General features: G+C 39.6%; 4 protein-coding genes and 2 pseudogenes across 4 annotated transcripts; all 6 read right to left on the reverse strand.

Annotated features, from left to right (window-relative positions):
- On the reverse strand, positions 388-4,354 carry LOC18778353 (berberine bridge enzyme-like 13). The gene is made up of 2 exons (XM_007212865.2): positions 2,859-4,354; positions 388-583 (listed from the first exon to the last, which is right to left on the reverse strand). Exons 1-2 carry the CDS (start codon positions 3,632-3,634, stop codon positions 388-390), a joined length of 972 nt encoding a protein of 323 aa, XP_007212927.2. The 5' UTR covers positions 3,635-4,354.
- On the reverse strand, positions 10,104-11,922 carry LOC18779677 (berberine bridge enzyme-like 26). Its single transcript, XM_007213986.2, has one exon. The coding sequence runs from the start codon at positions 11,901-11,903 to the stop codon at positions 10,302-10,304; it is 1,602 nt and encodes a 533-aa protein (XP_007214048.2). The 5' UTR covers positions 11,904-11,922; the 3' UTR covers positions 10,104-10,301.
- Positions 13,469-15,370, reverse strand: LOC18780779 (berberine bridge enzyme-like 26). Its single transcript, XM_007211487.2, has one exon. It carries the CDS (start codon positions 15,202-15,204, stop codon positions 13,597-13,599), a length of 1,608 nt encoding a protein of 535 aa, XP_007211549.2. The 5' UTR covers positions 15,205-15,370; the 3' UTR covers positions 13,469-13,596.
- Positions 16,238-17,733, reverse strand: LOC18778348 (annotated as a pseudogene).
- LOC109948515 lies at positions 18,015-20,832 on the reverse strand (annotated as a pseudogene).
- Positions 22,663-24,451, reverse strand: LOC18779326 (berberine bridge enzyme-like 8). The gene has a single exon (XM_007214352.2). It carries the CDS (start codon positions 24,439-24,441, stop codon positions 22,810-22,812), a length of 1,632 nt encoding a protein of 543 aa, XP_007214414.2. The 5' UTR covers positions 24,442-24,451; the 3' UTR covers positions 22,663-22,809.

Genomic DNA, 24,774 nt, shown 5'->3' on the forward strand with positions numbered 1-24,774 from the left:
AAGAGTCAAAAAGTAGTAGCAATAATACAATGACTATTCTACCTCTCTCTCTTGTTCTCACGGGTACAAACAACAATGTGGCCAATATAATATTGAAGGCTAATAAACAAAGAAAGAAAGATTTCTTTCTCATAATGGCAGTCACCGACAAAGGAAATGCCCAAAGCTGTCACAAAAGATGGTGTACATCTCTCAAGTGCTGGCACCTACTCCATCTCTGTCTCCAGCCTTTTAACAAAGGGATTTGCCATCACTATGTTTTCATAATTGTGAAATATCTGGGGAGATTGTACCAAAGCAACCTTAAATGCAAAAGAAACTAGTTTAATCAAAGTAAAAATTAAATCTTCAAATTAGACCACACGAACCAATCTATTGTTTATTCTGTTACACGAACCAATCTAGTTGTTCTTGACATTCTATTTTTCCCTCCAATGGAAACACAGGGATGCTTTGTTCCCTGAAAAAGTTACCAGGATCAACTAAGGTCTTAACATGAACAAGTCCCCTAAAGTTATTCTTGAAATACTTCAAACCCCAAATGCTTGCTTCTGCATAGCTTGTATCAGCATCCTTGTTCCTGAAAGGAATAGAACGTATGGGGTAAAGCCTCAATCTTCATGAGGGCATATTGTATTGATTTATACAGTATTACAGATAGAGTCCTATATCAAATATGATAAGGATACAATGTTATCAGATAACCAAGAAGATAAACGTAAATACAAGATAAGAGTCCTAAGGACAATAGTCATCTAATACACCCCCGCAAGCTGACAGGGGAGGAACGCACTGGAAGCTTGGAGGTCAGCAGCTGGAAACGTGGAATAGACAACCCCTTCGTAAAAATGTCGGCAATTTGGTCATGAGTAGCAAGATAACGAACGTCAAGCTCCTGCCGCACAACTTTTTCACGAACATAATGATAATCAACTTCAACATGACGAGTACGGGCATGGAAGACAGGATTGGAGGCCAAGGAGATGGCACTAATGTTGTCACACCAAAGTTTAGGACATGAAAGAGAAAGCTGCAGATCACGAAATAGTGCACGGAACCAAGAAATTGCAGCAGCAGTATAAGCAAGTTGGCGGTACTCGGCTTCGGTGCTGGAGCGAGAGACACCTCCTTGCTTCTTAGAACTCCAGGAAATTAAATTAGACCCAAGATACAAGCAGTAGCCACCCGTAGAGCGACGATCATCGGGATCACCGGCATAGTCCGCATCAGAATAAGCCATTAAAGACAGGGAACCAGGTTTATAGAACAAGCCATGAGTGGAAGTACCATTAAGATAGCGAAGAATACGTTTGACAGCAACCCAATGAGTAGAGGTAGGTTGGTGCATAAACTGGCAGACATGGTTCACAGCAAAGGCAATATCAGGGCGTGTGAGAGTGAGATATTGCAACGCACCAACGACACTGCGATACTCAGAAGGGTCATCCAATGGAGCACCATCATGGAGGCTAAGACGACGTCCACTGGCAACAGGCGATGAAATATGTTTGGCGTCCTGCATCTTTGTGCGTGTCAACAAGTCCTTTATATACTTGGATTGAGTGAGAGAAAGCCCGTTAGGAGTGCGAAGAATTTCCATGCCCAGAAAATAATGAACAGGCCCAAGGTCCTTCATGGAGAAGAGACGGCTCAAGTCTTGAATGAGTTTGGAGATGTGGGCTGGGTCATTGCCTGTAATTAAAATGTCATCAACATAAATTAATAAATAAACTCGAATGGACCCATGAAGATAGATGAATAAAGAAGAGTCGGCTGTGGAAGCAATGAATCCCAAATCTTCCAAATGAGTGGAGAAACATTTAAACCAGGCCCGAGGGGCTTGTTTGAGCCCATACAGAGAACGCTTAAGACGACAAACATGGTCAGGAAATTGGGGGTCAATGAACCCAGTGGGCTGACGCATATAAACCTCATCATCTAGATAGCCGTGGAGAAAAGCATTCTGAACGTCCAACTGACGAACGGGCCATTGAAATTGAACAGAGAGGGCTAAGATAAGACGGATGGTGGAATGATTCACAACTGGGCTAAATGTCTCGCCATAATCCAACCCTTCTTGCTGATGAAAACCATTAGCCACTAAGCGGGCCTTGTAACGTTGAACCGAGCCATCAGAATTGTGTTTGATACGAAACACCCATTTATTCGGCAAGACATTCAAGGTGGGCATTGGAGGAACCAGGACCCAAGTACCGGCTCGTTGAAGAGCATTAAATTCCTCGCCCATAGCAGCCCGCCATTCCTGAAATTTATTAGCCTGGCTGAAACAAGTGGGCTCAACAAGATCATTAGAAGAGGCCAAGAAAGCATGATTTGCATATTTAGGATTGGGCTTATGAACACCAGTTTTAGCACGAGTCACCATAGAATGAGTAGTAGAAGGTCTTACCCGAGAAGTAGCCGAAGGTGATGAGTGTCTTGAGGAACTTGGTAAAACAGGTTCAGGGTCAGGAGAGGGAAAAGTGAGGATGGTTCTATGTGGGGTGCGACGGTAAACTTGGAGAGAACTAGGTGGGGAGTGTTGGAGTATTTGGGAGGCAACGGCTGTGGGACTAGATGTGGTATTGGGCAAGAGAGAAGATAAGTGTGGGCTGGAGGATATGTGAGGTGGCGTGACAATTTGGTGGCTATGGGGCTGTGAGGCAGCCAGCTGGTTGGGAAAAGACCCAAAAATTTGTAAAGGTGGTGCAGAATCCGCAGAAGAGGAAGAAGAAATTGGGGCATGAGGGCCCTTGGTCTCTTGAAAGGGAAAGCAATGTTCATCAAAAATAACATGACGGGATAAACGTAAATACAAGATAAGAGTCCTAAGGACAATAGTCATCTAATAGTTCCTTCCCAAGTCCAGATCCCTATAGTTCAAATAGGCAGCTCTTGGGGACTTTGAAACATATGGTGCCATGGAGGCATACAGCCTTCTTAACCAACCAATATTCTTTTCAGTTTCCTTGTCATCATTCCAAAAGACCAAATACTGGATTTCAAATAAATTTCCTTTTCTATGTGGGAAAGGAGTTTCTGAAGCAGAAATCTCACTCATTCTTCCACCATAAGGTGTCAGTATCAACTCGGATGCCTCCAGTTGAAGCATTCTTTGCCATAAATCTTCCAAGCCAGCTTCTGAAATTGGTTCTGTCACATAATCTGATGTTGCTTTGAAGAATCTCTTAGATGGTTCAGTCCGCTGAAGCAAGACGTCTACTTCGTTACTTGGGAGGCCTTCAAAGTATAGAACAGACTCAATCCAACTCATTTCCGTGAATTTGCTCTGGTCTAAACATAAGTCTGGGAAATTGTCTTGCATCCAAGGGAGAAATTTCTCAAATGTCTCAAGAAACAAGAAATCAAATATAACTGTAATAGTTTTTCCATCATTTTTACCAGCTCCATTTGCAACTTGTACAAGTAAACGCAGGAAGTGCTCTTCAGGAATTCTATCTGCGACAACTTGCCATTTAGATACAAATTTGGTTGCACCTTGTTCTATGGTCTTTGATTCCCTGTAAACTGTTACAGATGGAGGAACACGAACCAACCTAAGTTTCCATGTCAGAATGACTCCAAAGCTTGAGCCTCCCCCTCCTCTAATAGCCCAAAAGAGGTCTTCTCCCATGGATTTTCTGTCAAGAACTCTCCCATTAACGTCAACAATCTTAGCATCAAGGACATTGTCAGCTGCCAGACCATACTTCCTGAACAACGTACCAAATCCACCTCCGCTAATATGTCCCCCAACACCAACTGTGTGACAAATCCCTCCTGGAAATCCACAGACTTTACTCTTTTGTGCAATTGCGTAATAAAACTCTCCGATAGTAGCACCTGACTCGACCCAAGAACTCTCATTCTCAATGTCAATATCGATGGATCGAAGATTGAAAAGATCAATGATGATGAAAGGAGTTTCAGATACATAAGATAGGCCCTCATAGTCGTGGCCCCCGCTTCAGATTCTTATAAGTATGCCCTCTTTCTTGGAGCAGATTATAGCTGCTTGAACATGAGAGCCATGAAGAGGATTTATGATAGCTTCTGGTTTTGGTGTTGAAGGGTTTAAGAATCTGAGATTCCTTATGGAAGATTCCAAGACTGAGGAATAAGCAGAACTGTTTTTGGTAATGATGATTTTGCTACTTGAGTTGAAATTCTATATGTGGGAGTGGGAGGTAAAACAGTGGAGAAAGCTTTGTGTAGCTGAATTTGAAGTTGTGGACCAAACTGAGTTGAAAAGGATGAAAAGTAGAGGAAGTAGTCTCATGTGCAAGGTCACCATTTTCATTTCCTCTGTATGAAATGCATGAGCTCTTAGCTCACTCGAAAGATTATTGCAGACATTAGGTGTGCATATTGAAGACAAAGCAAAGGTTCAGTATGTGTCTCTTACTTCTGTCATGTTGATGATTGGCTCAAAAAATAGTCAAAAGGCAAAACTGCTTTCGGCTGGCAGACATCTTGCGGTGCTTTCGGCTAGCAGACAAATTGGAGACAAATTAATGGCTAGCATTGATGGCTTACTTTTACCTTTTTTGACTTGTGTGTTTTGCTTTTTCCGTTGGGTGGTTGAAGAGCAAATGTTTGGCTTATAAAAGGGAACATGCATTTGGGAAAAATGTAGAGCGGAAAGCACCGAGAGTTGAGTTGATGAGAGAAGAGAGAAGTTGGGAGAGAGAAAAATAATAGTTTGGGCAACTAAGCTTTTGTTGCTATTGTTGATTATTTTTCCCTCTCTAAATTGTACTCAATTTGTATCCCCTTTATATTCTTGAGTGTGTGAGCTTGGGTATATTTGGGGCTTGGGTTTTCTGAGTGGTTAAACACTATTGTATTTTCTCATTGATTATAGTGGAATACTCCGTCGTCTCCAAACTGGATGTAGGCAATTGCCGAACCAGTATAAATCTTGGTGTTGTTCTTGTTGATTATTTTTGTTCTATTTTTCTCCTGTCTGTTGTTATTTATTTTTCACTCGCAGTTGGTTGACGCTTCCGCACAACAAGTGGTATCAGAGCTCCAGTTTTTCGACTGGGGTTTCGTGGGAGTGAAAAATCTGTCGGTGCTACAGTGACGGGTGAATAGTGCACGTGAATAGTGTCGGTGCTACAGTGCCCCCCGTGAATAGTGCTGTGCTACAGTAGCAGTGAATAGTGCCGGGCAGATTTGATGGCTGGAGAAAAAGTTGAAATTTTGAAGGAAAAGGAATCGACATCGTCTTCGTCGGCACCTACATCCAATAGACATCCAATTGCCAGTACAAGGTTAGAGGTTGATAAATTTAATGGCTCCAATAATTTTGGTATGTGGCAATGTGAAGTTATGGATGTGTTGTATCAACAAGAGTTGGATATGGTTCTGGAGGATAAACCAGAAGATATTGATGACAAGCAGTGGACTCGAATTAATCTCCATGCTTGTGCCACTATTCGATCGTTCCTTGATAAGGAGTTGAAATACCCGTATATGAAGGAAACTTCTGCTAAGAAGTTATGGATGAAATTGGAGGAGAAGTATATGACCAAGAGCGCAGAAAATCGGCTCTTCTTGAAGAAACGACTCTTCCGATTTCAATATCGCTCAGGTATTTCTATGCATGAACACCTCAATGATTATAATAAAATACTTGCTGATTTAGCAAATCTTGATGTGATAATTCCTGACGAGGATAAGGCACTATGTTTGTTAAATTCATTGCCTGATGATTATGATCATTTGACAACTACTTTGTTGTATGGAAAATCCGAGGTGAAACTGGATGAGGTGTCTGCGGCATTGGTGAATCATGAGTGTCGAAAGAAGGAACAGAAGACTCAAAATTCACAAACCGAGGCACTTGTTGCAAGGGGTCGAACAGAGGAAAGAAAATCTGGGAAGCGGGGAAAATCTCGTTCAAAGTCACGAGGGAAGTTTCCTGCTAAAGATGAATGTGCCTTTTGTCTCCAAAAGGGTCATTGGAAGAAAGACTGCCCCAAATTGAAGAACAAAGAGAAGGAGAAAGCCGGTTCTGAAGCAAATGTTGCAAAATCTGGAGATGTTGATTTCGAGTTTGCTTTGGCTAGTTCATCTGCTGATGGTCACTCAACTGAGTGGATTTTGGATTCAGGTTGCACCTATCATATGTGTCCCATTCGGGAATGGTTTTCTAGCTTCGAGGAGCTGGATGATGAAGTTGTTTTGATGGGCAATAATAATGCCTGCAAAACACAAGGGATAGGCAAAATCTGTTTGAAGATGCATGATGGAACAGTCAGAGAATTGAGTGATGTTCGGTATGTACCGGATATGAAGAAGAATCTCATCTCATTGGGCGCTTTGGAATCCAAGGGTCTCAAGATCACCATGGAGGGTGGAGTTCTTAAAGCTGTGTACGGGGCACTGGTGGTGATGAAAGGTATAAGACGAAATAACTTGTATTTCTTGCAGGGTAGTACAGTTATTGGTGGAGCAGCTGTCACCGAAGCTGCTGACGCAGATAGCACAGACACCACAAGGTTATGGCATATGCGTCTTGGGCATGCTGGTGAAAAAGCGTTGCAAGGATTGGTGAAGCAAGGCTTATTGAAAGGTGCGAAGGCATGCAAATTGGAATTCTGTGAATATTGTGTGCTGGGTAAGCAAACTAGAGTGAAATTTGGCACTGCTATTCACCACACTAAGGGCATTCTAGATTATGTTCACACTGATGTTTGGGGACCTTCCAAGAATGCATCTTGGGGAGGTAGCCATTATTTTGTCTCCTTTGTTGATGACTTCTCTAGAAGAATATGGGTGTACACCATGAAGCATAAAGATGAAGTCTTGAAGATATTCCTGAAGTGGAAAAAGATGATTGAAACGCAAAGCGGTCGAAAGATCAAGACTCTCAGATCAGACAATGGTGGTGAATATAAGTCTGATCCTTTCTTGAAAGTTTGTCAAGATGAGGGTATTGTGAGGCACTTCACGGTTAGGGAGACACCGCAACAGAATGGGGTGGCAGAGTGCATGAACCGTACTTTGCTTGAGAAAGTTCGGTGTATGTTGTCTAATGCTGGTTTAGGCAAGGCGTTTTGGGCTGAGGCGATTACTTATGCAAGCCATCTCATTAATCGGTTGCCTGCTGCTGCGAATGAGGGCAAAACGCCCATGGAGGTATGGTCTGGTAAACCTTGTACTGATTACAAGTATTTACTCATATTTGGTTGTCCTGCTTACTATCATGTCAGGGAAAGCAAGTTAGATCCAAGAGCAAAGAAAGCTCTATTTATGGGATTTAGCACTGGCGTGAAGGGATACCGACTTTGGTGTCCATATGAGAAGAAATTTGTTGTAAGCAGAGATGTGACTTTTGATGAGGCTGCTATGGTAAATCAGAACAAGCATGAAGGTGAAATTGAAGCGACTAAGACCATGAGTAGTTCAAAGCAGGTGGAGTTACTGAAGACTCCAGTTGTTCCAGTAAGGTCTGATACTACAGACACTAGTCCTACAGTTGATTCTGATGAAGAGGACGAGGATGATGAAGAGGAGGCACCTACCCAAGAGCCTCCACAGCAACAAGATTCTATTGCAATCAGAAGATCGAGAAGGGAGATTCGAAAGCCTGTTCGATTTACTGATATTGTGGCATATGCACTTCCCGTTATTGAAGATGATATTCCATCCGCCTACAAAGAAGCTGTCAGAAGTTCAGAGAGCGTGGAGTGGAAGAAATCTATGGATGAAGAGATGAAGTCTCTTCATAAAAATGAGACTTGGGAGCTGGTTCAGTTACCAAAGGGGAAGAAAGCAATTGGTTGCAAATGGGTTTATGCCAAGAAGATGGAATCTTTGGGAAAAGACAATGTGAGATTCAAAGCCAGACTAGTAGCTAAAGGATGTTTGCAAATTGCAAAAATCATTGTACGGCTTGAAGCAGTCTCCAAGACAATGGTATAAGCGATTTGATCGGTTTATGATCGGGCAGAAGTACACAAGAAGTCATTATGACCATTGTGTATACTTTCGCAAGTTACAAGATGGAACCTTCATCTATCTGCTTTTATATGTTGATGATATGCTTATAGCATGTAAAAGCAAAGTGGAGATTGAAAGGTTGAAGACTCAACTGAGTAATGAATTTGAGATGAAGGACTTAGGAGAAGCTCGGAAGATACTGGGTATGGAAATTGAAAGAGATAGAGCGAAGGGCAAGATTAGTCTGTGTCAAAAGCAGTATTTGAAGAAGGTACTACAGCGTTTCGGGATGAATGAAAATTCAAAACCGGTTAGTACACCTCTTGCCCCTCATTTCAAACTTAGTGCTTCTATGTCTCCTAAAACTGGTGAAGAGAGTCATTACATGGCTCAAATTCCATATGCAAGTGCTGTTGGTAGTTTGATGTATGCTATGGTGTGTACGAGGCCTGATATTTCACAAGCTGTTAGTATTGTCAGTAGATATATGCATAATCCAGGAAAAGGGCATTGGCAAGCTGTGAAATGGATTCTACGGTATATTCTGGGTACTGTGGATGTTGGTTTATTGTTTCAGCATGATAAAGTTACTGGTCAATGTGTTGTTGGATATGTGGATTCTGATTACGCAGGTGATTTGGACAAGCGTAGGTCCACTACAGGTTTTGTATTCACTATTGCTGGAGGTCCAGTGAGTTGGAGGTCGATTCTGCAATCTACAGTTGCTCTGTCGACTATGGAGGCTGAATACATGGCGGTAACAGAAGCTATAAAGGAAACCATCTGGCTTCAAGGGTTGCTTGATGACTTGGGGATTGAACAGGACCATGTGGATGTTCATTGTGACAGTCAGAGTGCTATTTATTTAGCAAAGAATCAAGTTCATCATGCACGTACAAAACACATTGACGTGAGGTTCCATTTTGTTCGTGAGATTATTGACGAGGGAAATATTCTTCTTCAGAAGATTGGGACCGCTGAGAATCCTGCGGATATGTTGACAAAGCCAGTTTCGTTGCTCAAGTTTAAGCATTGCTTAGACTTAATTGGCATTTGTAAAGTTTGTTGATTGCCCCATGGGGGATTGGGAGACGACCATTGAGAGTGTTGCTTCGAGGTTTTGAGCCAAGGTGGAGATTGTTGATGATTGGCTCAAAAAATAGTCAAAAGGCAAAACTGCTTTCGGCTGGCAGACATCTTGCGGTGCTTTCGGCTAGCAGACAAATTGGAGACAAATTAATGGCTAGCATTGATGGCTTACTTTTACCTTTTTTGACTTGTGTGTTTTGCTTTTTCCGTTGGGTGGTTGAAGAGCAAATGTTTGGCTTATAAAAGGGAACATGCATTTGGGAAAAATGTAGAGCGGAAAGCACCGAGAGTTGATGAGAGAAGAGAGAAGTTGGGAGAGAGAAAAATAATAGTTTGGGCAACTAAGCTTTTGTTGCTATTGTTGATTATTTTTCCCTCTCTAAATTGTACTCAATTTGTATCCCCTTTATATTCTTGAGTGTGTGAGCTTGGGTATATTTGGGGCTTGGGTTTTCTGAGTGGTTAAACACTATTGTATTTTCTCATTGATTATAGTGGAATACTCCGTCGTCTCCAAACTGGATGTAGGCAATTCTCGCAGTTGGTTGACGCTTCCGCACAACATGTCAGTTATTATAGAAGAAACAAGTGGCCTTTTTAAATACTGAAACATACGTAAGAGCATGAAAACAAAACTCTACCGATTTAGAGTCTTCTCAAAAACTTATTTTATAATTTGAGATACAAATGATTTAATAATCGCGATGTGGATCATATTATCCACATCATCATAAAATAAACCCTCTTAATTGTCGTTTTTTGTCATTCATTTCAATTCATATTAAAGAAGTTATCATAAATTTTTTTTTGAAAAAAAAAAACAGTGAAGTTGCATTATTGTTTGGACAGCTAGTAAGCAGCAAATGAATGCTTAATTATGACTTATAGATCATATGCATCTCAATCCTCCAACTCAGGAGTCATAGTTAAAAGAAAGATATCAGAAAGGTACTTCTGAAATTTGGTTCTATTTTCTCTGTTCTGAACTTCTGATAACAGATAAATCTCCTGGGAGATTTTACTGAAGAAGACTTCATTAAATAAAGAGTTTGACAATCAAAGCAGGAATTAAAATCTTAAATCATTTGAAATAACATTATACTTCTGTTTTGCGAATGGATTTCAATCTTCACAGCAAGAGAAAGGCAACAAACGAGGTTCTATTATTCGTTGGTAGGTACAATGGAATGAGCAACTGAAGCCGAACCTATCTATTTGTTGTTTATTATATTACACAAACACATCTAGTTGTTGTTGGCATTCTATTTTTCCCCAGATCGTAACACAGGGATGCTTTGTTCATTTCTAAAGAAGTTACCAGGATCAACTAAGGTCTTCACTTGAGCAAGTCTCCTGAAGTTATTCTTGAAGTAGCTCAAACCCCAAATGGTTGCTTGTGCATAGCTTGTGTTAGCATCCTTGTCCGTCCCCAAGTCAAGATCCCTGTAGTTCAAATAGGCAGCTCTTGGGGACTTGGAAACATATGCTGCCATGTAGCCATACACCATTCTTGTCCAGCTAATATGTTTCTTAGTTTCTTTGTCATCATCCCAAGTGACATAATACTGGATTTCATATAAGTTTCCTTTTCTATGTGGGAAAGGAATTTCTGATTCGGAAATCTCACTCATTCTTCCGCCAAAAGGTGACAGTATCAACATGGATGTGTCTAGCTGAAGCATTCTCTGATATAAACCTTCCAAGCCAGCTTCTGAAATTGGTTCTGTCACGTAGTCTGATTTTGCTTTAAAGAAGCTCCTAGATTGTTGAGTCCGCTGAAGCAGAACTTCTGTTTCATTTATTGGAAAGTTAGCCAAAAATAGAACAGACTCAATCCAACTCATTTCAGTGAATGCGGTCTGGTCTAAATTTAACTCTGGGAAGTTTTCTTTCATCCAAGGAAGAAGTTCCTTGTAAGTCTCGAGAAACAAGAAATTGAATACAACTTGAATAGTTTTTCCACCGTTTGTACCATTTTCAACTTGTAAAACCAAACGCAGGAAATTCCCTTCAGGAATCCTATCTGCTATTGCTTGCCATTTAGAAACAAGTTTGGTTGCACCTTGTTCTATGGTCTTTGATTCCATGTAACCTGTTACAGATGGAGGAACCGGAACCAACCTAAGTTTCCATGATAGAATGACTCCAAAGCTTGAGCCTCCCCCTCCTCTAATAGCCCAAAAGAGTTCTTCTCCCATGGATTTTCTGTCAAGAACTCTGCCATTAACATCGACAATCTTAGCATCAAGGACATTGTCAGCTGCCAGACCATACTTCCTGAACAAGGAACCAAATCCACCTCCACTAATATGTCCCCCCACACCAATAGTTGGACAAGTCCCTGCTGGAAAGCCATAGACTTTACTCTTTTGTGCAATTGCGTAATACAACTCCCCAAGAGTAGCACCAGACTCTACCCAAGCGATCTCATTCTCTATGTCAATATCAATGGACCGAAGTTCGAAAAGATCAATCATGATGAAAGGAGTTGTCGATACATAAGATAGGCCCTCGTAGTCATGCCCCCCGCTTCGGGTTCTTATTTGTATGCCCTCTTTCTTGGAACAAATTACAGCTGCTTGAACATGAGAGTGTTTAAAAGGAGTAATGATAGCTTCTGGTTTTGGTGTTGAAGTGTTCAAGAATCTGAGATTCTGTATGGAAGATTGCAAAACTGAGGAATAAGCAGAACTGTGTTTGGTGAGAATAATTTTGCTGCTTGAGTTAGAATGTATGTGGGAGGAAAAACATTGAAGAAAGCTTTCAGAAATTGAGTTTGATGTTGTGCACCAAACTGAATTGAGAAGGATGAAAAGTAGGACTGGAACTAGTTTTACGTAAGAGATCTCCATTTCTCTGTGCATGTGGAATGGTATGAGCTCTGAGCTCACTTATATAAGTAGTTTTGAGTTGAAAGAAAAATGCAGCCATTGGATAGCCATAAATAATTTTTCAATAATTGAAAAGATAGGAGCATACGCAAGAGACTGAAAAAAAAATAAAAATTGTACAGTATTTTTAGACTTTTCAAAAACGTTTACAAAATAAACAAGTTTCTTCATTAACACTTGGCTAAATGTTAAAGATACAAAAAATTAAATAATGTTTGCAATGTGAATCATATCATCTATGAAGTTGTCACCAATTTGTTTTGTGTGTTGAAATAAGAAATACAACTAATATTTCCCTATTTTCTGCATCCGCACATAGAAAATAGCACTGATATAATCTTTGATGCTCCTACAGTGATGGAATATGGTCTAAGCTTCTGGAGAAGTGTTGTATACGTTGGTAGAGGATGCAGACTTATTTATTATTGTTTTCTACATTGGGCCAAACCCAACTATTTTATTATTTACACTCTCTTCCTGCTCAGATGGTAAAACAGGGATGCTTTGTTCATTTCTAAAGAAGTTACCAGGATCAACTAAGGTCTTCATATGAACAAGTCTCCTATACTGACCAACAAGGAAACTGAGAAAAATATTAGATGGATGACAAGGAAACTGAGAAACATATTGCTTTGAAGAAGCTCCTAGATGGCTGAGTCCTCTTCAGCAAAACTTCCAGGGATTCACTTATTGGGAAGCCAGCAAAGTGCATCAAAGACTGGATCCAACTCATTTCAGTGCAATTGCTGTGATCTAAACTTAATCCCAGGAGCTTGTCTTGCATCAAAAGGAGAAGCTTCTCAACCGGTCCTAGAAACAATGAATCGAATGACACTTAAACAATTTGTACAACTATTAAGGCCTTGCACATTCATGTCTCGTTTCTAGTAAATATACATACATACCTAGAACAATTACTAAAGTTTATACCTAGAACAAATACTATCTTAGCATCAAGGACATTGTCAGTTGCCAGACCATACTTCCTGAACAAGGTACCAAATCCACCTCCTCTAATATGTCCCCCCAACACCGTGTGACAAATCCATACCGATTTAGAGTCTTGTCAAAAACTTATTTTAAAATTGGAGATACAAATGATTTAATAATCATAATGGATCATATTATCCACATCATCATAAAATAAACTCTCTTAATTGTAGTTTTTGGTCATTCATTTCAATTTATGTAAAAGAAGTCCTCATACAATTATACTTTTCGTTGCATTATTATTTGTTTGTTGAAAAAATGAAGTTGTATTATTGTTTGGATAGCTAGTAAGCACCAATTTAATGCTTAATTATGACTATATGAAATGCATATAGTAATCTCAATCCTAAAACTCAGAGTCAAAGGCTGATGCATAAAGAAAGATATCCTGTTCTGTTCTGATAACATAGAAAGATCTTGGGACTTTGTACCAAAAAAGACTTCATTACTAATAGATAAATAAATAGTTTGACAATCAAAGCAGAAATTAAAATCTTTAAATTATTTCAAGTAAAATCATACTATAGATTTGCAAATGGATATAAGTCTTCACAGCAAGAGAAAGGCAACAAACGATTCTATTATTGGTTGGGACAATGGAATGAGCAACCAAAGCTGAACCTGTCTATTTGTTGTTTATTCTATTACACAAACCCATCTACTTGTTGTTGACATTCTATTTTTCCCCATATGGTAACACAGGGATGCTTTGTTCATTCCTAAAGAAGTTACCAGGATCAACTAAGGTCTTCACTTGTGCAAGTCTCCTAAAGTTATTCTTGAAGTAGCTCAAACCCCAAAGGCTTGCTTGTTTATAGCTTGTGTTAGTATCCTTATTCATCCCCAAGTCCATATCCCTGTAGTTCAAATAGGCAGCTCTTGGGGACTTGGAAACATATGCTTCCATGTAGCCATACACCCTTCTTGTCCAGCTAATATGTTTCTCAGTTTCTTTGTCATCATCCCAACTGACATAATACTGGATTTCATATAAGTTCCCTTTTCTATGTGGGAAAGGAGTTTCTGAATCAGAAATCTCACTCATTCTTCCCCCGAAAGGTGACAGTATCAACAGGGATGTGTCTAGTTGAAGCATAATGTGCCATAAACCTTCCAAGCCAGCTTCTGAAATTGGTTTTGTCACATAGTCTGATTTTGCTTTGAAGAATCTCTTAGATTGTTGAGTCCGCTGAAGCAGAACTTCTGTTTTGTTTCTTTGGATGTCAGCCATGGATAGAACAGACTCAATCCAACTCATTTCAGCAAATTTGGTTTGCTCTACACTTAACTCTGGGAAGTTTTCTTTCATCCAGGGGAGAAGTTTCTCGACAGTCTGAAGAAACAAGAAATTGAATATAACTTGAATAGTTTTTCCACCATTTGTACCATCTCCATTTGCACCTTGTATAACCAAACGCAAGAAATTCCCTTCAGGAATCCTATCTGCTATAGCTTGCCATCTAGAAATAAGTTTGGTTGCACCCTGTTTTATGGTCTTTGATTCTGTGTAAACTGTTACAGATGGAGGAACAGGAACCAACTCAAGTTTCCATGCCAGAATGACTCCAAAGCTTGAACCTCCCCCTCCTCTAATAGCCCAAAAGAGTTCTTCTCCCATGGATTTTCTGTCAAGAACTCTGCCATTAACGTCGACAATCTTAGCATCACGGACATTGTCAGCTGCCAGACCATATTTCCTGAACAAGGTACCAAAGCCACCTCCACTAATATGTCCCCCAACACCAATAGTTGGACAAATCCCTGCTGGAAAGCCATAGACTTTACTTTTCTGTGCAATTGCGTAATACAACTCTCCGAGTGTGACACCGGATTCGACCCAAGCCCTCTCATTCTTTATGTCAATATCGATGGACCGAAGTTTGAAAAGATCAATGATGATGAAAGGAGATTTGGATACATAAGATAGGCCCTCATAGTCATGCCCCCCACTTCGGGTTCTTATTTGTATGCCTTCTTTCTTGGAGCAAATTACAGCTGCTTGAACATGAGAGTATCGAAAAGGAGTAATGATAGCTTCTGGTTGTGGGGTTGAAGTGTTCAAGAATCTGAGATTCTGTATGGAAGAGTGCAAGACTGAGGAATAAGAAGAACTTTTTCTGGTGAGAATAATTTTGCTTGTTGACTTAGAATGTATGTGGGAGGAAAAGCATTGAAGAAAGCTTTCAGAAATTGAGCTTGAAGTAGTGCACCAAACAGAGCTGAGAAGGATGAAAAGTAGAACTGGAACTAGTTTTACGTGTGAGATCTCCATTTCTCTGAGCATGTGAAATTGTATGAGCTCTGAGCTCACTTATATAGGCACTATGAGTTGATAGAACATTGTAGCTATTGATGACTTTTCATTGGTAGGATCGAAAAAATAAGTTCTATACTAATTAAAGACTTTCCATAAACGTGTACCCAAAAAATAGAAATATGATCCAGTAGTGATGCAGTAGTTATGCACTTGCTTCCATGAAGCTGTCATCATTTTGTTTTCTGTGTGTTGAAATGAGAAATACAACTAATATTGCTTTATTTTTGTTAAAAAGTAATGCACGCATTTGAAAGGGATCTGCACAATTTTAGAAAGCGTGGTGGAAGAAGAGGCTATGTCGGCTTGGGGTAAAAAATATCCCAGAAGGATAGCTCATGCCCTAGACAAGTCCTATTAGAAATGATTTTGAGTTTATTCTAGAATATAATCCAAGGAGTAGTGGCAGAAATTGTGGCTAAGAGGAATAAGCCAAGTCAGTGGAACTTAGACAAGTCGGCAACAATGCCTATAACTTTGCAAGCAATCTAGCAAAGTGGAACTAAGAGCTCACCAATCCAAGTCATCAAGGTGGCCACATGGAAGCCAATAGCCATATAAAGGCCAAAAGCCTTGTTTTATCAAGCAGGATATGAAGTAGTTAATAGCTACATCAGTGAAGAGCCAATAGCCCACAATTCCCAATTGCTACACCACGAGAAGGCCAACAGCCTGTAATCCTATGTACACAAAGCCATGTACTATTCTCCTCCAATCTAATAAAATCACGTTATTTCAATTATTGCACTACTATTATAAACCCCTTCAGGCACAACCTAACAGTGCTATCAGAGCATCTAAAATCCAACAATTTCCATTATAGAGTCTACTGTATTCTGCATCTGCACATAGAAAATAGCACTGATATGTTCTTTTATGCTCCTACAGTGATGGAATATGGTCTCAGCTTTTGGAGAAGTGTTGAATACATTGGTTTAGGATGCAGACTTATTTATTATTATTTTCTACATTGGGCCAAACCCAACTATTTATTATTTACACTCTATTTCTGCCCAGATGGTAAAACAGGGATGCTTTGCTCATTTCTAAGGAAGTTACCAGGATCAACTAAGGTCTTTACATGAACAAGTCTCCTAAAGTTACTCTTGAAATACTTCAAACCCCAAATGCTTGCTTGTGCATAGCTTGTATTAGCATCATGGTTCCTCCCCAAGTCTAGATCCCTATAGTTCAAATAGACAGCTCTTGGGGACTTTGAAACATGTGATGCCATGTAGGCATACACCCTTCTCATCCAGCTAATATGTTTCTCAGTTTCCTTGTCATCATCCCAAGTGACCAAATACTGGATTGCAAATATACTTCCATTTCTATGTGGGAAAGGAGTTTCTGAATCAGATATCTCACTCATTCTTCCACCGTAAGGTGTCAATATCAACTGGGATGTCTCTACTTCAAGTAGTCTTTGCCACAAACCTTCCAAGCCAGCTTGTGAAATGGGTTGCGTCACATTGTCCGATTTTGCTTTGAAGAAGCTCCTAGATGGCTGAGTCCTTTTCAGCAAAACTTCCAAATATTCGCTTATTGGGAAGCCAGCAAAGTACATCACAGACTGGATCCAACTCATTTCAGTGCAATTGCTGTGGTCTAAACTTAAGTCTGGGAACTTATCTTGCATCAAAAGGAGAGCTTCTCAACCGGTCCAGACACACGAATCATTAATAGTTTGCCATCAGTTGCACCGGCTTCATTTGCAACTTCCACAACCAAATGTAAGAAAAGGTCTTCATGGAGCTTATCTGTTACACCTTCTTCTATGGCCAGAATGACTGCAAAGCTCGAGCCTCATCCTCCTCTGATAGCCCATAAGAGTTCTTCTCCCTTGGACTTTCTGCTGAGAATTCTGCCATTGACATCAACAATCCTAGCATCAATGACATTGTCAACTGCCAGACCATATTTCCTGAATATGGTACCAAATCCACCTCCACTAATATGTCCTCCCACACCCATTGTGGGACAAGACCCTGCTGGAAATTCATGTACATTACTTTTTTGTGCTATTAAGTAATACAATTCACCAAGTGTAGCACCGGATTCGACCCATGCACTCTCATTCTTTACGTCAATATGGATGGTCTGAAGATTGAAAAGTTCAATGATGATGAAAGGAGCATATGATACATAAGATAGGCCCTCGTAGTCATGGCCCCCACTTTGGAATCTTTTTTGTATGCCATGTTTCTTGGAGCAAATAACTGCTGCTTGAACATGAGATTCATGGAAAGGAGTAACGATAACTTTGGGTTTTGGCGTTGAATTGTTCAAGAATCTGAGGTTCTGTATGGAAGATTGCAAGATTGAGGAATAAGCAGAACTGTTTCTGGTTAAGATTATTTCCTTACTTGAGTTAGAATGCTTTAGGTGAGTGGAAAGACATTGAAGTAAGCTTTCAGAAATTGAATTTGAACTTGTGGACCAAACTGAGTTGAAAAGGATGATAAGTAGTGGAACTAGTTTTACGTCGAAGATCCCCATGATTATATCCTTTGCATATAACACGGTACCGGCTCAGTCGTTTATTTGTTGAGTTTCCTAGTAAATATCTGGTTGATGTTCCTACTTTGTACTCTAAATTAAAGAACATTGAAAATTTCCAAGTATAAAAGGAAACTTCAAGTGAAAAAATTCTTGGATGAAATTTGGCATGATTTTGTCTTGGATACATCAGCAAATAACTCATCACTTCTATAAAGTGCCGCATTCTCACTATTTGCATGGCCTACATCTGTCCTACGCTAACCAGAGAATCAACTAAGCCGCCCTCAACTAACTAGAGGTTCTTTTTTTATATTAAAAAAACCAGGATATTTCTGTCAGTTAAGATGCTGATTTTCAACCCCAGCCTAAAACGACTTCAATTTACACAAAAAATTTAGGGATTGACAATATGCTAAATAAGAACTTACTAAACAGAGAATTTAAAAATCAAACAAAACAAAACAAAAAGGTTATGAAGGATCCTAGTCTTGACTATGGAAACGTTTCTCGTTACCATCCTCCGATAAGCAAGTATATCAGTAGAACGAATAGCTTCCCCATTGGTAAGTTGGAACTTGACCCGCTATTCACTTCTGAGTTTCCATCTGCAATATCAGCAACCAACGTCAGCAACTTCTGGAGAGGTCAGGAGTAGGAAACAAAATGTATGTGAAGATTGTAGTTTGAGTGTTTAACCATCCAATCAAACACGTTCTGTTTACATTATTTATTAATTCCAGGTAATCTAGAATCATGTCTAACTCCCTTATGAACTTGGGGTTCAAGCCTCTATCTGAAAGTAGGAAGCTCATGCATAAGCAGGCCATGGAAAAGCTAGTGGTAATTTGAGTTAAAACTATTTATGATTTACAGGACCAAAAGCATAACAAACATATACTCCCTGTAACATGGCAAGCCAGAGTCAGAGCGCTAAAATGTACATCTCTTCACTTTGAGCTTAGTAGTTAAATCAAATGCAAATTGGTTTCTGATTATCATCAAATGGGTTGAATGCATTCACAAGGAGTCTTGATGACTGACTGGAAATCACCAACAATTTGGCAAACCAACCATCCATAATCCTCAAAGTGTTAGAAAAAATTGGAGTATCCATAACTAAAGTGAATGCAAAAATGTTCTCACTATTTCAAGATACACAACAATAACAGTAAAGCACATGGTGATAGCCCACAAAAGAAAAAGGCCAAAAGGGTCATGTGCGAGGCATCCCACATGAAAGTTCTTCTATGGGGAGAGGACTTAGTCATAGGGAACAGGCTGAGGCCCAGACCTTGTATAATTGTATTCCTCCTCTAGCAGTGGATGGGATCCCACACGCATAATTCTAAACGTGTGAACACCATAAAGTCAAGAGCCGAAGCTTCATTGCAGATAAGAGTTTTCCATGATAGCTATTTTCACTCACTTTTACCTATATGCCATTGTGAAAGGAACATATATTCTGACTTTGATAAAAAGGAAAGTGGTTTTTAAGCTTGAAGTGAAGAATATGTACGGATAATTTTGTTCATAGAGAATATTGAAAGAAATAAACCCAAAGAAAAACAGAGAAAAAAAGACTCATAACCCATCAACTCAGTTCTTTTTATTTTTCCAATGGTTGAGAGAGAGACTCTTTCAGATTATTGAGCAATCAAACAAATCAGAGACGATAGAAAGAAATTGTTAAAATCAGCCTTGAAAGGTAGACACTGTCAATCATGTTAGTGTCCTACCATTTGCATTAACTAGAATGAATGAGATTGTTTGTAGTTTTCTTGTACGTGTCACATCTCTCATAATCTAAAAATCAAAGAGTACATTGTATAAATTTTGTATATTCACTATGACAAGTGCTCAATCAAAAGTAACCAAATACTCATCATCTAAGTCACATTATTTTTTTTTAAAACTTATAGTTGATGAATCAATAACCAATACAAGCTGTGTCAACAGCTAAATTCTCCTATGCCTTACTTGGAAGCGTAGGGATACTCTGCTCGTTCCTGAAGAATTTTCTGGATCAACAGCAGTCTTCACCTTCAGCAACCTATCAAAGTTGTCATTGAAGTACTTCAATCCATAAACCTTCCCTTCTTCATAGCTATTGTCACCAAATGTATTGATACCAATGTCAAGGTCCCTGTAATTCAAGAAAGCACTTCTTGGATTCTTGGACACAAATGGATCATGTAACTGTAAAGCCTTCTGCTTTGTGTGAGATAATTCTTCTCCCAATTCACTGAGTACTGGATTTTGAACAAGTTCCCTGCACGGTGTGGAAAAGGCGTCTCAGAGGCCAGAATTTGGCTCATTTTCCCACCATATGGATTGAACACCAACCCTGTTTTGCCAAGCTTAATCATCTTCTTCCATAAACACGCCAACCCATCTTTGGAGATTGGGGTTTGAACATAATCAGACTTCCTTTTCAGGAAATTTGCATAATTGGGATTTCTATTGAGCAACGCTTCAGGTTTAGTCCCATTATCAAAATTAGCCCACCAATGACAATCCAACTCATCTCCATACAGTTCTCCTTCTTCAAACCCAATTCAGGAAACTCCTTCCCCAACAATGACACAAGTTGGTCGGCATTGCCGAGAAACTCTGCCAAAATTGAGATCCTAACAGTCTTCTCACCCTTCTTCACTTTAGAAGTCACAGGCTGCAAAAGCATCCTCATAAAAAGACCATCGTCTGTGGTTGGCGCCACCTCTTGCCACTTCAAAACGACGGCAGTTGCATTCTCTTCCAAGGTTCTCTCCACCCGGAACACTGTAACAATTTCAGGCACAGAAACCAACTTCAATTTGTATGAAATAATAACTCCAAAGCTTCCTCCACCTCCTCATTTAATAGCCCAAAAGAGGTCTTCTCCCATTGATTTTCTGTCAAGAAGCCTCCCCTGAACATCAACAATCTGAGCATCAAGGACATTGTCCACAGACAGCAAGGCCATACTTCCCCAACATGTTTCCATAGCCGCCACCACTTATGTGCCCACCAACACCAACTGTTTCACAAACTCCAGCAGGAAAGCCATGAACTTTGCTCCTCCCAAATCCTATAGTACATTTCTCCAAGTGCGGCCAATTAGCCGACACTATGCTATGGATATTCTCCTCCAATATAATAAAATCACTTTCTTGTTTCATGTGAGAGGTCACGATTTTCATTTCCTCTGTCACCGGCTGCTTCTTCTCCATTTTCCGGCGAAACCGCTGGGCTGGAGGCGGGAGCCGGTCATTTTGGTACCAGCCCGGTCGTCATCGGTGGCCGAAGGAGAGAACGGTCTGCCAAAATGTGGCCGGCTGCCGTAGCGCGCCCGAGAGAGGAGAGAGAGAGAGAGAGACCACGCGGGCGGGAGAGAGAGAGAGAAATCTGATTTTTTATAAAAATTCTATTTTGAAATAATTACGATTGTACCACTGAGTTTCTTTTGACCATATCTCTCTCGTTACAACTCCGATTCGAGCCTACTACGTGTCTGCGAACTCCTCTCAGTACGACCTATCCAAAAATACTAGTCACTGCCCCAAACTCTCTCCAGGTAAGAAAATGATTAAAATACCCCTATCTCAAGGGTAAATTTGTAATTTCCCTTAAATAATTTAAATAAGGGGTTTAATTTGGAGTCGGGGTGTTACACAATTTTTTCTTCAAAATATCTTTTGTCTTGCCTCTCCTCGTACTAATCTTCTCTTTGTTGCCTGTTTTACTCATGATAATTTAGTTTTCTTTGTCTTTACTCATGACTTTTATCAAATCAATGACTTACGTACTAGTTTGTTAATCTTTCAGGGTCCTTCTAAATATGGTCTTTAATTACCCACTTTCCCTCTCCTCTCACTCATCCATTGTCCCCCCCTGCCCTTACAATCGTGTACTCTCCTGCTTGGCATCATCGACTTGACCATCCATCCCATCCTGTGCTCTCTCACTTAGCGTCATCTCTAGACTTTAAAGTTTCTCATCATTTATAGCTACTTGAACATGAGAGCCATGGAAAGTGGGAGATTCACTATTATACCTAATATAGGGGCCCAAATTATTTTAAAAAACATATATGAAATGGACTTTAGAAACATACTCAAAACTCATTTACAACATAACAAAGAGGCTTTTAACTTGTTTTAAATTACAAAACTGCCATCAATTTCTTAAAACAAATCAAAGTAATTTAATAATCAAAATTAAATTTAATAGGATCAGCTTTCATTTTTTAGTTTTGTTTATAAAAATTAAAAGTGCAAAGTTTATTTATATCATTAGTATTAAGAATGGATATATGACTAAATATTCTAATGCGGGCATTAAGTTTACATTGAAGCCAAAGCAAAGGTTCAATATGTTTCTCTTATTTTTGTCAGTTAGAATAAAACAAGAAACAAGTGTCGTTTAAAATATTGAAGCATATCATAAAAAATAAAAAATAAAAAATTGAAGAATACGTTAGAGAACCCCTAAGAGTATGAAAACAAAACTCTATCGATTTAGATTCTTCTCAACAACTTATTTTATAATTGGAGATACAAATGATTTAATAATCGCAATGTCGTTTTTTTTCATTCATTTCAATTCGTATTAAAGAAGTTATCATAAATTTTTTTTTAAAAAGTTGCATTATTATTTGTCTGTGAAAACAATGAAGTTGCATTATTGTTTGGACGCCTAGTAAGCAGCAAATGAGTGCTTAATTATGACTTATATGATCATATGCATCTCAATCCTCCAACTCAGGAGTCATAGGCTGTTACTAGTTAAAAGTAAGATATCAGAAAGGTGCTTCTGAAATTTGGTTCTGTCTTCTCTGTTCTGATAACAGAGCAGAGAAATCTCCTGGGAGATTGTACAGAAGAAGACTTCATCAAATAAACAGTTTGACAATCAAAGCAGGAATTAAAATATTTAAATCATTTGAAATAAAATTATACTTCTGTTTTGCGAATGGATTTCAATCTTCACAGCAAGAGAAAGGCAACAGATGAGGTTCTATTATTCGTTGGTTGGTAACGTGGTACAATGGAATGAGCAAATGAAGCCGAACCTATCTATTTGCTGTTCATTCTATTACAGAGACGCATCTAGTTGTTGTTGGAATTTCATTTTTCCAGATCGTAACACGGGGATGCTTTGTTCATTTCTAAAGAAGTTACCAGGATCAACTACGGTCTTCACTTGAGCAAGTCTCCTGAAGTTATTCTTGAAGTAGCTCAAACCCCAAATGCTTGCTTCTGCATAGCTTGTGTTAGCATCCTTGTTTATCCCCAAGTCAAGATCCCTGGAGTTCAAATAGGCACCTCTTGGGGACTTGGAAACATATGGTGCCATGTAGCCATACGCCAGTCTTGTCCAGCTAACATCTTTCTCACTTTCTGTGTCATCATCCCAAGTGACAAAATACTGGATTTCATATAAGATTCCTTTTCTATGTGGGAAAGGAATTTCTGATTCGGAAATCTCACTCATTATTCCGCCAAAAGGTGTCAGTATCACCGTGGATGCGTCTAGTTGAAACATTGTCTGATATAAACCTTCCATGCCAGCTTCTGAAATTGGTTCTGTCACGTAGTCTGATTTTCCTTTGAAGAAGCTCCTAGATTGTTGACTCCGGTTAAGCAGAGCTTCTGTATCATTTATTGAGTAGCTAGCGGAATATAGAATAGACTGAATCCAACTCATTTCAGTGAATGCGCTCCGGCTTAAATTGAACTCTGGGAAGTTTTCTTTCATCCAAGGAAGAAGTTCCTCATAAGTCTCAAGAAACAAGAAACTGAATTCAGCTTCAATAGTTTTTCCACCGTCTGTACCATTTGTAACTCCTGTAACCACACGCAGGAAATACCCTTCAGGCATCCAATCTGCTATTGTTTGGCATTTAGAAAGAAGTTTGGTTGCACCTTCTTCCATGGTCTTTGATTCCACGTAAGTTGTTACAATTGGAGGAACCGGAACCAACCCAAGTTTCCATGACAGAATGACTCCAAAGCTTGCGCCTCCCCCTCCTCTAATAGCCCAAAAGAGATCTTCTCCCATGGACTTTCTGTCAAGAATTCTGCCATTAACGTCGACAATCTTAGCATCAAGGACATGGTCAGCTGCCATACCATACTTCCTGAACAAGGAACCATATCCACCTCCACTAATATGTCCCCCCACACCAACAGTTGGACAAGTCCCTGCTGGAAAGCCATGGACTTTACTCTTTTGTGCAATTGCGTAATACAACTCCCCGAGAGTAGCACCAGACTCGACCCAAGCGATCTCATTCTCTATGTCAATATCAATGGACCGAAGTTCGAAAAGATCAATCAGGATGAAAGGAGCTATCGATACATAAGATAGGCCCTCGTAGTCATGCCCCCCGCTTCGGGTTCTTATTTGTATGCCCTCTTTCTTGGAACAAATTACAGCTGCTTGAACATGAGAGTGTTTAAAAGGAGTAATGATAGCTTCTGGTTTTGGTGTTGGAGTGTTGAAGAATCTGAGATTCTGTATGGAAAATTGCAAGACTGAGTAATAAGCAGGACTGTTTTTGGTGATAATAATTTTGCTGCTTGAGTTTGAAGGTATGTGGGAGGAAAAGCATTGAAGAAAGCTTTCAGAAATTGAGTTTGAAGTTGTGCACCAAACTGAATTGAGAAGGATGAAAAGCAGGACTGGAACTAGTTTTACGTGAGAGATCTCCATTTCTCTCTGCATGTGGAATGGTATGAGCTCTGAGCTCACTTATATAAGTAGTTTGAGTTGAAAGAAAAATGCAGCCATTGGTCTAAATTGTCTTCACCAAACACTTGACTAAACGTGACCACCAAACACTTGACTAAATGTCACCAATTTGTTTTCTGTGCGTTGAAATGAGAAATACAACACAAAGAAAATAGCACTGATATATTCTTTGATGCTCCAACAGTGATGGAATCAGGGAGAGACCCAAAGTGGGGTCAATAGGGTCAAACGACTCTATGGACCATCTCAACGAATTTTTTTAAAAACGTGCTGGATCCAAAATGGCGTCGTTTTGAACCCAGCGAA

The sequence above is a fragment of the Prunus persica genome, chromosome G4, assembly GCF_000346465.2.
Source record: "Prunus persica cultivar Lovell chromosome G4, Prunus_persica_NCBIv2, whole genome shotgun sequence".
NCBI classification, from domain to species: Eukaryota; Viridiplantae; Streptophyta; class Magnoliopsida; order Rosales; family Rosaceae; genus Prunus; species Prunus persica.

Excerpts from the sequence above, each read along its gene's own strand:
- LOC18778353 (XM_007212865.2), bottom strand. The coding sequence starts at position 3,634 with ATGGGAGAAGACCTCTTTTGGGCTATTAGAGGAGGGGGAGGCTCAAGC. Across the intron at positions 584-2,858 it reads TATAGGGATCTGGACTTGGG|CAGGAACAAGGATGCTGATA; the intron begins AAGGAACTATTA and ends TTCTATTCCTTT.
- LOC18779677 (XM_007213986.2), bottom strand. The coding sequence starts at position 11,903 with ATGCACAGAGAAATGGAGATCTCTTACGTAAAACTAGTTCCAGTCCTA.
- LOC18780779 (XM_007211487.2), bottom strand. The coding sequence starts at position 15,204 with ATGCTCAGAGAAATGGAGATCTCACACGTAAAACTAGTTCCAGTTCTA.
- LOC18779326 (XM_007214352.2), bottom strand. The coding sequence starts at position 24,441 with ATGCAGAGAGAAATGGAGATCTCTCACGTAAAACTAGTTCCAGTCCTG.